The sequence below is a fragment of the Glycine max genome, chromosome 2 (genome assembly GCF_000004515.6).
Source record: "Glycine max cultivar Williams 82 chromosome 2, Glycine_max_v4.0, whole genome shotgun sequence".
Taxonomy (NCBI): Eukaryota; Viridiplantae; Streptophyta; class Magnoliopsida; order Fabales; family Fabaceae; genus Glycine; species Glycine max.
Window position 1 is genome coordinate 6,851,009 of NC_016089.4, and position 12,612 is coordinate 6,863,620.

Here is a 12,612-nt window from a genome sequence, read left to right on the forward strand (position 1 = left end):
GGGTGGGTCCCAAACGCTCCAAAACGGGTTGTAACTTGCAATGATAACACCAATAATACTAATTGTAAATAATAAGAGTATTAATCTTGTAATAATAACACCACTTCTGACTGATTAATAATATATTTCAATTAAAGTCGAACAATGATCCATAAGAAAATAATCTATTATGTGAAATTGTAATCCAATCATTAAACTATTATATATAGTGTAACCAAAAGAAATTATTATATATATAAGTTTGTTCCCGTAATAATTAATTATCTTAAAAATATATCAACACTTCTTTATCTATCTATTTTGTAATTATCATAATTAAAAATCTTTGACTTTCTGGTAAATTTTTTATGTATCCTTATAAATTTCAATGCTTTAAATTGCATGTAAGATTAATTCTCATTTCAAACCTTAATCATAGATAATACTCCTCATCCTTCCTAAGAATGTAAAAAGAATTAGCTATGACAGGAATCTTTAATCTAAAATCTAATTTTTCACTTCTCTTTAAAAATATATCTGACAAGAATCAAACATAATTTTATCACTCTATTTATAGTACCTGCTAAATGATATATATATTAAGTTATGATGTTTTATTAACGAGAAATGCTAGTAAAATAAGTCTCATGCATTATTTTGAACACAATTCTTATTTCTGGTTATAATTTTGGTAGCACTCCTTTTTTCATTCAACGAGTCAATCTATTCTTATAATTTTTAATAAATTTAAATAATAATAGTAAAGTCTATATTACAGTTATCGAAAAAAAAATCTGTATTAGATAAATACTAGAATATATTGTAACACTCGTCGTTATTTATTAAACCATGTGAACTTTTTTACATTTACATTTACATACCAAATAATTAAAAGTCAATTAATAGTAATAAATGGTGAAACAGCACCCAAGAAAAAAGATGGTGAAAAATATTAATTAAAGTCATGAAAATGGGTAACGCTTCCTCCTTTCAGGTGGTGAAATTTCAGAGATTTCACATTCACTGGCGAAGAAGGGGTTTCTTCTGTTCACATAGCTCACAACACCCTGTGTCTCTTTCTTCCTTCTTCAACAGTGTTATTCTGCTGTGTTTTTTTTTTCTTCTCATTTTTTATTTTTATTTTCCCCAAAAAAACCAAACCTGCAGTTTCCGAACCCGAAAATCGCCGTCTTTCGAATCACACCACCACATACCCCCCCCCCCCCCTTCTCTCTGTCTTGACGCGCGAGACCCTTGAAATCGTGGTGGTGGAAGCCTCAGATTTTGACCCTTCAATCGCTAAACCGAAGTACCGTTCAGTGGTGGGGTCGTTTGGGAGTGGTTGAACGCGTTGGTGATGAGAAGAAGAACTTGCATGTTTTGGGTCTGTAAAGAGTTGTTATAAGAAGGAGTTGTTGCAGCAGAGCTTCTTCTTGATGGCACCGAAGCGCGTTTATGAAGCATGGAAAGGAAGTAATGTAATGTTCTTACCTTCCCTTTTTTTCTTCTGTTTTTTTTTTCTGCTTGTTGTTCATGAATATAGCTTTTAATGTTTGACGTGTTAAATGGGTATGTGCTGGATTTGTTTTGTGAGTTGGGGGAAGAATGATTTTTTTTAAAAGGGTTTAGTAGTTTTGTGTTTTGAATTTCTGATGCTGCTGCTGATGCTGTTGGTGATCCTTGATGGTTGAAAATTTGAACTTGGGAGTGTGGTTCCAGAATTTAGGAGGTAGGGGTGTGTGTTGAGTTGGCGGAGTGAGATTATGTGCTTTGAGAATTGTGTGTCATTGAATGGGCAGTTTCGTTTCGTTTGTCTTTTGTAACGGTTGTTTATGTGAGGAAGCTTAACTTTGTGGAGTTTGAACTGATAGGGCATTGATGGTGGTTCATTGGAGGAGTTTGAAACAAGAATTTAATGTGATTAATAACTGCTCTTGGCTGGCTGCAGCTGGTTTTTGGCTTTTCTGCAGAGTTTTGTCTTTTCTAGTAGGGGAGAGAAGTGTGAAATGTGAAGCATAGGCAAATGAGAGGCGAAGATGTATAATTTGTCCTCCTTTGTTTCTTGTTCATGATGATGGGTTTTGATTTCTAATGTTGTTCTTGTTGCTTGAAAGTTGGGAGTGTAATTTTTGGAATTTAGGGACAGGTGTGTGTATGTGAGTTGAGTTGGTGGGGTGAGATTATGTGCTTTGGGAATTGTGCAACTTTGACCTATGTTTGGTTGAGAGGAAAGAAAGTGAGGGAGGAGAAAAAAGTTTGGAATTTAAATTGGAGAAAAAGTTGAAGGAAATAAAATTTTGAATTTTTATCTCTAGAAGTCGACTTTTCTTCACATTTTCTTTTGACTTTCTCTTCAACCAAACAAAGGAAATGACATTTTTACCTGTGTTAGAATGTGGTTTGGGCCTAACTCAGCCTCAAAAACTATCTCATAGGATGAGGGTTGTCCCCTATTTTTATAAACTATTCAAGCACTATCATTAGTATATGTGGGACTTGGGTTTTTTCCAATACAATCCTTCAACCCAACATTATTAGGCTTGGAGTGTGGATAACATGGTAGGTGACCCAACAATGGATCTAGGGTAGCCTCTGATATCATCATAGAATTCAAGTTTGGGCCATGGGTTTTCCCAATACAAATTAGTAAGGTTATCCTTCTGAAATGTAGCATTTACTAAATTTGTTCATGCTACTGGCTAATTTCAGTAGTGTTATTATTTAATTGACTATTTTTTGTTATAAAATTACAATCTTATTTATATCACTTCAAACTTTTCTCCTACTTTTATGCAGAAATTCCTATTTAGGGGAAGGTTGATATTTGGACCGGATGCTAGGTCTCTGCTTGTCACCTTGTTGCTGATCATTGTTCCAGTTATTGTCTTTTGTGTATTTGTAGCAAGGCATCTTCGGCATGAATTTTCTTCATATAATGCAGGATATGCTATTTTTGTGGTGGCAGTTCTCTTTAATATTTATGTAAGTTAATAGTTTTTCCATTATTTGTCATTTGATGCTTTTATACTTTTGCTTACATGAGACTTGTTAGTGTATGCCCCATGTAAGTTAATATTTATGTGGACTTGTCATTTCTTTAAAATAGGTTATTTCTTTATACATAACTTACTTACTAGTTACTACTGTCTCATCTAAATATTCCTCTTGGTTCTCCAATCTCCATTCATATCTCCCATTACTATATTTCCTCTCATAAGTAGACAATTATTTGTGTCAGCCTCATAGTTGTCAATCCCAGATAGTGGTGAGGAGTAGTTGACCGCAAAAATGCTAGCTAGTGAGGGATGGCCACAATGCCAAAGTTATGGATAAAAGATAACTATTTATTACGTACAGATAAATGCTCAAAACTAAAACAATAAAATAAAATAAAAACACTACAATTAATGACATTTTTCATTAATAAAGTCATGGTCTAGACACATGATCACCGTCAATCTAAGGCACAATTAACTCATAGGGGGCTGAGGTTCCAAGTGCCAAACATAGGAGGAAAAAAGAGTCCATGGACCATGGGCTTGGTCGGAGAAAATCATGAGGTTGAAGGGGTTTAGTCAGATGGTTTCTGCTGAAGCTCAAGACAAAAGAGGGAGAGACTAACAATTTTGGTCAAAGGAGCTTTCCAACCTAGTGCACTTCTACAGTCCTCCTCAAGCCCAAGCTATTAAGCTCTCGGCTTGCTACAAACAAACCTTGCCAAACATTGGCAAGCACAACCAAACCTAACCAAACAGACCCCAAGAACTCGTCAATCTGTGTAGGAATAAGCAAACTTGCCAAATACAAGTTGAAAGCACCAAAATTTGGTTAACATGCATGGTGGATCCACAGCCAAATACCTCCTTGGAATTATTGGAGAAAATCAGCATGTGGTACTCTACAGAACTATTGGAGAAATTTTTAGGCTACATGCATTTTGCTATGTATTGGTTGATTTACAATAAATTAAAGAGTAACCTCAATTGACCCAAAACTAAAGGAGTTACAGTTATATGTAAAAGAGGTCATACCACGTACCTTGAAAATGTACAGATAGGAGATCTTGCAGAGAAGGAACAAATTAAACAAAAATTAGAATAAACTGAGGAAAAAAATTGTAAGGTCAAGATTGAGATCAGGATTAGTTAGCAATTACAAAACCTGCTAAGGAAGTCTTTCACCCAAAAGCGGGCAGAACTGGATTCCCACATGTAGACAGATTCACCAGGTGATCATGCTTGAAACCCTTGTATTATTCCATGGAAACACTTGTCATTCTTTATAACCTGAATCCAAAGTTTAAAAATCTTTCCTGTGATAAGCACCACAAAGGATAAGGATCCATAATCAATCCCATTCACCTTCCTTTATATCTTTTATGAGCCAATACTAACTCCTGAACCGTGGCTTCTTTAAACAATTAATAAAGAGCGATGCAGTACACAAAACTACCGCTGTTGAGGGTTATAAATAAAATGAAACAAATCCTTTTTGCCTCTAAGAAATGAGATTTTCAGGATGGAATAAACAAATAAACAAATCATGGACAAATCTGAGAGATGTTTCCTTCAAACCAAGTGATCTTTTAAAGCGCGTGATCATCAGGGGGATCAAATTGATTATGAAAAACATGAGTTTAATTAGTCAATTTATTCATGAACAAGGAAAAATATTTTTTGGATACTTGAATAGATTAACTTCAAAGCAAAAATGATTTATTGTGTTGTTATAAAACTAGATGGTATTCTATCTTGTTACCTTCCATGAATAAAGAAAAAAATCTTAATAGAGAGAGGTCTTAGCATGTGGGTTTGGTCATAACTTAACCGGTGCGTGGATAATATGATGGGTAGCCCATTAATGGATCTATGATAGGCTCTGGTACCATCTTAGAGTGTGGTTTGGGCCTAACTCAACCTCAAAAGTTAGTTCAAAAGGTGAGGATTGTCCTCATTTATATATTATATCTTGGCACTATTTCTAGCCAATGTGAAACTTGGGTTTATTTGCATGAGGGGGTGTGTTTGAAAAAACCAAGTAAGAGGTTCAGATGCACACAACTTTATCCTAAGTCAATGGCATAGCATAAAAAAATGTATGATGCATCTATTGATACATTTTCTTTTCTTTTTGGTGATCACATTTTTTCACTTAGCCATCATTCTTAGGAAATACTCCTTGCTAGTTGCTAAGATATTTTGATTTTATTTAATCATTTCTGATTCCCAGGCCTTGATGCAATTTAATCCTAATATTTATGTTTATAGGTGTTGATTCTTCTCTTTCTTACTTCCTCACGTGATCCGGGCATTATCCCACGGAATTTACATCCACCAGAGGAAGAGTTCCGTTATGACTCTTCAGTTTCTGTTGATATTGGAGGACGCCAAACTCCAAGCCTTCAGTTCCCACGAACAAAAGAAGTAATGGTAAATGGCCATTCTGTGAGGGTGAAATATTGTGACACTTGTATGCTGTATCGTCCTCCTCGTTGTTCGCATTGCTCCATTTGCAACAATTGTGTTGAACGTTTTGATCACCATTGCCCTTGGGTGGGCCAATGTATTGGGCTGGTACGATAGTTTGCATTGACCATGTTCTTGATGTTATGATAACTGCTTTTTCAATTGATGTTCCTGGCTTGTTTACGTGTTTCTTGTAATTTATTTATTTGTTTATGGCTTTTCCAATTTGCAGAGGAACTACCGTTACTTCTTTCTGTTTGTTTCTTCGGCAACTATTCTATGTATCTATGTGTTTTCCATCTCAGCTTTTTACATCAAGGTTCTGATGGATCGTTATCACGGGACAGTTTGGGAGGCAATGAAAGAATCCCCTGCATCTGTTATATTAATGGCATATTGTTTCATCTCTTTGTGGTTTGTCGGTGGATTAACTGGCTTTCATTTGTACCTTATTGGCACAAATCAGGTCAGTTGATATCTTTTACATTTTTTAATATAATATCTTGTTTATCTGATTGTTCATTGTCCCTTGAGACTAACTGGTTACTACGTGAATAAAAAAGCATTAGTAGAATTGTCCTCGGTAAAATTAAATTGGAACCACTCTCTAAAAGATATTTTAATCTTCTAAATCCACCAGGTTTCTTATTTATAGGAAATCTAGTTTTTGACTTCATGTTTGGAGGATGCAGACAAAATGATGAAGTAAAACTGGACATTAAAAAAGACTCAATGATTGTACTTGAAGGTAGACAAAAATCAGGCAATGTAATGGAAAGAAATTTTGAGAAGATAATTTTAGAATCTTAAACTCATTTTTGTCCCTCATACTTTTCCTTTCATCCAAACAAATAGTAATTTTAAATTTCACAAGGTTGGTAATTCTGTGTGTTCTTCCCTCAATCCAAACTGCATTGATAGTGTAAGTCTGATCATCTTGTACCAAGATGTGAGAAGAAAGTCATCCCTTATAGTTTTTTTTCATAGTATGGAAGAAAAGGCCAAATTTTATAGAAAACCATATTCTATAAACACATAGCTTATAATAATAATACTGATTTATTTTCTGAAACTTTGATTCTTAAGAGCCCTTGTGTTTCAAGAATATCTTCATCACCTGGTTAACTTGTTTTGCAGACTACCTATGAGAACTTCCGCTACAGAGCCGATAACAGGATCAATGTTTACAACCGGGGTTGTTTAAACAATTTCCTAGAAGTATTTTGTACAAAAGTGAAACCCTCAAGGAACAATTTCCGAGCTTTTGTTCAAGAGGAGGTACCGAGGCCACCTCCTCCGGTCATTTCCCGGGAACCTGAACCAGATCTGGGTGGTGGAGATCCTCGTTCTAAAGTTGAAGATGATCTAGATATTGGTGAAGACCTGTTAAAGATATCACAGCGTCGGAATATTGAAGAAATTGACGAGGACATCCGGAGCAGAGGGAGCATTGGACCTCCCCATAATACATCTGAAGTTGATTCAGTTTTGGGTTCAGATCGCCGGGCCCCAACAATTCGATCCGAAGCAAGGCACTCGAGTGAGGGACGAAGTGAAAGCTGGGAAATTGCGTCCGAGGTCCTTTCCAATTCAAATGTAACTGAAAGCAGAAGCTATGCTGCATCAAAGGAGGTGCGCCAAAAACTTGGGGGTTCTTTTTGAGATGTGGGGTTACTTAGATATTAAAGATGGAAAAGGAAATGGTGTTTGATCAGATTATAGGAATGGGAATTGAATTGATTGAGGCATTAAGTACAAAAACTTATTTGATCTTTTTTGTGGTAAGCTTAGCTCTTTTGGAAAGAATAGAAATGTGTGTAATTTTCGAGAGACAAAGCAATAGTGTCTTTTTTCTCGTCTTTGTCAATTTTTTTTCCTACAATCAAATATGTGCATTGCATCTTTATGTGGCTTTATTCTTTGTGTAAATAACCAGTTGTGATGCTAAAATATATATCTGCATACTGTGCTTTAGGCGTTGTAAAAAACTGGTTCCTCCACTTAATGCATTTATCCATGCTACTCTGATACAATGGTGCGTTGTGATTTTGGTGACTTTGTAATGTTTGAAGAAGGTTTTTGGTTAAGTCATGTGCTTCTATGAGAAAGAAAGGAGTTCTATTTTTCATTCTGTATTAGAAATTCTATATTCCATTTCTCTCCATTGTCATGACAAATGAAACTGAAACATGGCAATTAATTTCTAATTAAGAATTTTGGACCATATAGGGGTATTAACAGTATACACGAGTATAATATCCAATTCATAAGTACAAATACCATTGTCAAGTCAAGTCTCCAAATGGTAATACTATCTATACTCTATTTTGGTAAGAAGGAATGTAGAGTGTCAGGGGATAAAGGATTAGGATCAGAGAATCACACTCTCGTGAAACAACAGTCACATTGACGTTGCCCAAGGGCATTACCATGGTCCCCATTATAACACTTGTCAAACTAACAAAAACACCTCTAGTAATAAGAAACTGAAAAACCATCATAGCAAATCGTTAGATCGTATCATCTTTGATGAGTCACTTACAAGTCAAAAATACCATTTTTGGTGGGCACATACAAATCACCTATTAGACTTGGACTAAATTTGAAGCAATACTACTTTATTTGTCTAGCGTTTTTGGTGGGTCTACATCAAGTTAGCACTATATCGCAACAAAGATCACAGCGTTGATATATATATCAAATGAGAAGAAATTCAAAATGAGAAGAACCATTAGATTATAATTAAAAAAATTGATAATTAAGATTAAAATCTCAATTTTTAATAGTTCATGGTTACCTTGACCTTGATAAGGAGAATACTATTATATAAAAGACCTATCACATCAGTTGTATGATCGATGTTTATGTAAATATAAAAAATTAAATTATATAAATGTGTTGTAATTAATCTTAAAAATTAACTTTTAGATCATTTTTTTAAATAATCAATCTTAAACATTAACTTTTTAGATTGATTCTTTAAGTGATCGGTCTAAAAAATAACTATTTAAATCAATTAAGAAAAAGAAACATAAAATACTAAAAATAAGAATAATAAGAATTTTAATCTTAGCCATCAATTTTTTTAATTATAATCTAAGGATTAAAATCAATACTTCTCATTTGACACATTCATTCTATATATATATATATGGAAAAATCAGTCTACCTACTTTAGTTAATTAGTATTTCAATTGTAAAATTTTCTCTAAAAATGAATTTTGGAGCATTCATCATTCTTCGAGATTACTATTGATAAATGGTGGCTAATATATCAGACCTTAAATGAGGGATGCCTTCGTGGGCACACAAACTGAAACTTGCTTTTCTTGCCTTTAACAATTGGAAGCTAAAAATGACAAAAAAAATCAAAAACAAAAATAGCAAAGACTTATTACCGCCCCCACCTACACCAATCATTATATATACATTACTAAAATTACACTCACTATCTAACCTACAATTTTTTAGTGACTATAAAGAGTCCCATAGTACCTAACAACATATCTTCTCCACAAGACCAAAGGAAGAACCTTGAATTCATAATTTATTTCTCCACAACAACAAAAATGAATTCATCAACACTTTTCCTTATGTTATTCACCCTTTCCTTGATCCTCATTTCTCATGCTCCTATGTCAACCTTAGGCATAACCTTGTATGAATCTCTATGCGATCAGGCTGGGCAGGACAAGGCAAGGTGCCTTGAAGTTCTCCAAGCCGAACCTCAAATTGTTGGGGCTAAAGATAATGTTGAGCTTTGCAAGTTGATCCTTGAATTTGGATTAAAAAAGGGGTTAGAGGCCCAAAGATTCCTCAAAGATGCAATGATGACAACCCCTTCACCAGCCATTGTGCAATGTGCAACTAGCCTTTATGATGGTACGATTGGATCATTCAAAAGTTCATTGAGTGAATTGGCTGAGGATGGCCAAACGGCAAATTATGATGCTAAAGTGGCTGGTGATGGACCTACAACTTGTGACATAGCCTTAAGTAATGCAAAGATCGTCAATCCTACTATTTCAGCTCTGAACAAGGACATCCTGTTGATTAGCAAACTTGCATTTCTAGCCACCGACAAGCTTCCCTAGAATCCATTAAGTGATTGTTATGTTATATATATATATAGAGAGGATAAGGGAGTTCTCGGTCTCCAATATTAATGTCCAATGTGGAGGGAGGCAAATTAATCAAAGCTTATATATTATGAATGAAGTCGTATGTATCGTCATTCCACTATTTAGTTCAATTGAATGTTTTGTTATTTAGTTATTTCAATTTCTGATTTATTTTTTTAATGGCAATTGCAAGCATTGGCTACTTTGCTTCAACAAGGAAAATTCATCAATATCATGTTTTAACATGCAATGTTAGTCATATAATGTGTGTTATGTAAAGGTGATTAAATGGTTTGGATGGGTTCAAGAAAGATAGAAGAATTTTTAAGTCATTACAAGTGCCAGAAGGTATTATCATTAAAAAAAAATATAGCAGGAAGAGGATTTTTTGACTGATAAAAATTGGGTTGAGATCTTCTACAATGACTTTTTCACTGCATGAGAAAAAAATATTATAAAGTTGTGCATAATATTTATGAATGGATGAGATGGAAATATTTTATTCTCTCATATTAATTTTCAATGGAGAGAACTCAATCTTAATATCTATTCCATCTTTTAGGATAAAATACTAAAATAGAATAGTTTTTTGCATAACTATGATATTAATAGAAGTTTGCTATGCACACACATGTATATATATATATATATATATATATATATATATATATATATATATATATATATATATATATATATATATATATATATATATATATACACACAAAGATACCTTATGTGTGCGCGCACACAAAGAAAAAAATAATTGTTTTTGTCTTTTTTATCATTTTTTATAGGAAAAAAAGTAAAATAAGAAAGCAAAATCCAGATACAACTTATATTATTTTTCACTTAACATATTTGAGAAAATAAATCCTTTAGTTTTAGTGCGGAGGATAATGCGGCTCAGACCTTAGCAGGTTGCCTGTCGAGGAGGAGTAGAGTATTCAATCCATCCCGCCAACCCTTGGAGCCACAAATACGACATGATGGCTTGGAAAGGTTAGTCCACCTCTACTTTATTTAACACACATATAAAACCTATAACCTTTGTTGAACAATTCTCAATCTTTGCTGATCTTTGAAGTATAAATTTTTATTTTCCTTTTTTGCTCTTTGGATCAACCAACTTTAGTAAACAACATGATTCGTTGCTAAATAAATTTCTATTATAATTGATGCTTGTCAAATGGGTTGACATTTTAAAATTAGGCATTCAAGTGAGAGAATGTGAGAACTTTACTTAGTTTTTAGTTTTTTTTAGTAGTTGAAAAGTTTGTTTGATTATTTGTTAAATAATTTTTTTAATAACTTTTAGCGTTTTATGAGATGTCACCTAAAGTAATATTTTTTAAAATATTAGTTTCCAATTTTTAGCTTTTTATATTTTCCTTCATTTGTATTCTCAATGTATTTGTTAAATTTTCTTATTATTCTTTTTAAATAAATCATGATTTTATTTTATTTTTTTTATCATTTTACATTTTTTAGTTACTTTAACAACTACTTTTATCAAAAACTTATAATTTAATAAAATAATTTTTTAGTTATCAACTAACTTTTTCAGTTTACAACTAATTTTTCAACTTCCAACCATCTATTAATTTTATTGAACACTTATTATATTAATAACCATATAAAAATTCTTTAAAAAATTATAATTGTCCACACAAGATAAGATAAGAGTGATTTTTTAACAAGTTAAGTGGAGAGAGAAAAAAGATAATGAGTATTTTTCTCTTTTACATCTCTTTTGTAGACTTGTTCCATAGTTTAGTCTCTATCAAAATTTTAAGTTTTTTTCTCAGTTGTTGCATTTCTTTTATACTATTCGTAAGTCTTTGTAAAATCAAATATAGAATTAGTAGTTGGTTTAATTAAATTTTTCATACCTAAAATATAGTTCGTTTTCAAAAAACTATCTAACATTCATGTTTTTTCCCTAGATACCTGAAAAAATTTTGCATTACATTTTAGTACATGTCATTAGTCTGCATTCATTAAGTGATGACGTGACAAACGAAGTGTCACATCATCACACCTACTCACTAAACAAGTAGGCATAGGCGCATCCACGTCAGTCATTTATGTTTTTTTTTTAATTTTTTAAAAATGAAAGCAAAAAAAGGGAGGCATCATCATCTGTGGTGGTGCATGAGACGGTGCTAGAGCAACTCGGGAATGAAAAGAGTTACTTTGACAAAACTAGTCCACGACATTTAAATGTAGGTTCTTAATCTCTCCATATTCACCAAAGGCATTTTGCAAATCATCCTCTTACGCCTCCTCGTGCATGCCAATGACCAAAATTATGTTTCAAATTTCTAGCAAAGCTAAAAAAATGAAAGGTGTGGGTTTGAATACATGTTTCGCTAAACCAATGCAAGGATCCGGGAAGTGAGTTTGTGATGAAGAAAGCACAAAATAATCTGAATGGCCATAACAGTGTTTTTTCGACGCAAGGCATCGTTGATGTCGATGACAATGTCGAGATCAACGGGGAGGAAGCGGGGGGGGAGGGGGGGTGTGCTAGAGCAATCCTTCGTTGGACAATAAGGCTTCGAGCAACTGAGAGACGAGAGTGAAGAGAAAGTGAACGAGAAGGATGTCAGGTTTAGTGTTGTGGGAGGAATAGAGTTGGGAGAAGTGAAGAAGGTGATGGATAGCGGCCATGACTTGGTGATAATTGGGGAAGTGGATGTGGAGGGGAGAAGGCATGGCGGCTCAGGAGGTCCACGTAGAGAGTGTAGGCAGCACTATGGGACCACGCGGGCAGAGAGGATGGATAGGACTAGGAAGGGAGGGATGAGTCTAGCGGACATGGCTTTCTTGGGGAACTTCCATGTAATGGGCACATGATTGTCGAAGCAGATGTGGGAGACCAGGCGGTGGGGCAGGTCGATGGAAGGGAGGGAGACATCGGTTGAGTTGACGGTGCGCTAACCTAGACTAACCATAGAATAATGTATCTCTTCTTCTCGTACGACCACTTAGTTACTTCCATAACTTCGTGCACGAGTTGCTCTGGTGCCACCTCTAACGCCACC

At 34.2% G+C, this 12,612-nt stretch overlaps 2 protein-coding genes across 2 annotated transcripts; both read left to right on the forward strand.

Moving 5' to 3' along the window:
* Positions 1 to 955: 955 nt before the first annotated feature.
* On the forward strand, positions 956 to 7,350 carry LOC100818705 (protein S-acyltransferase 8). The gene is made up of 5 exons (XM_003518507.5): positions 956 to 1,457; positions 2,776 to 2,961; positions 5,247 to 5,552; positions 5,677 to 5,910; positions 6,582 to 7,350. The coding sequence occupies exons 1-5, from the start codon at positions 1,416 to 1,418 to the stop codon at positions 7,104 to 7,106; spliced, it is 1,293 nt and encodes a 430-aa protein (XP_003518555.1). The 5' UTR covers positions 956 to 1,415; the 3' UTR covers positions 7,107 to 7,350.
* Positions 7,351 to 8,899: 1,549 nt separating this feature from the next.
* Positions 8,900 to 9,719, forward strand: LOC102660296 (uncharacterized). Its single transcript, XM_006574724.3, has one exon. The coding sequence runs from the start codon at positions 9,014 to 9,016 to the stop codon at positions 9,536 to 9,538; it is 525 nt and encodes a 174-aa protein (XP_006574787.1). The 5' UTR covers positions 8,900 to 9,013; the 3' UTR covers positions 9,539 to 9,719.
* The last annotated feature ends 2,893 nt before the right edge of the window (positions 9,720 to 12,612 follow it).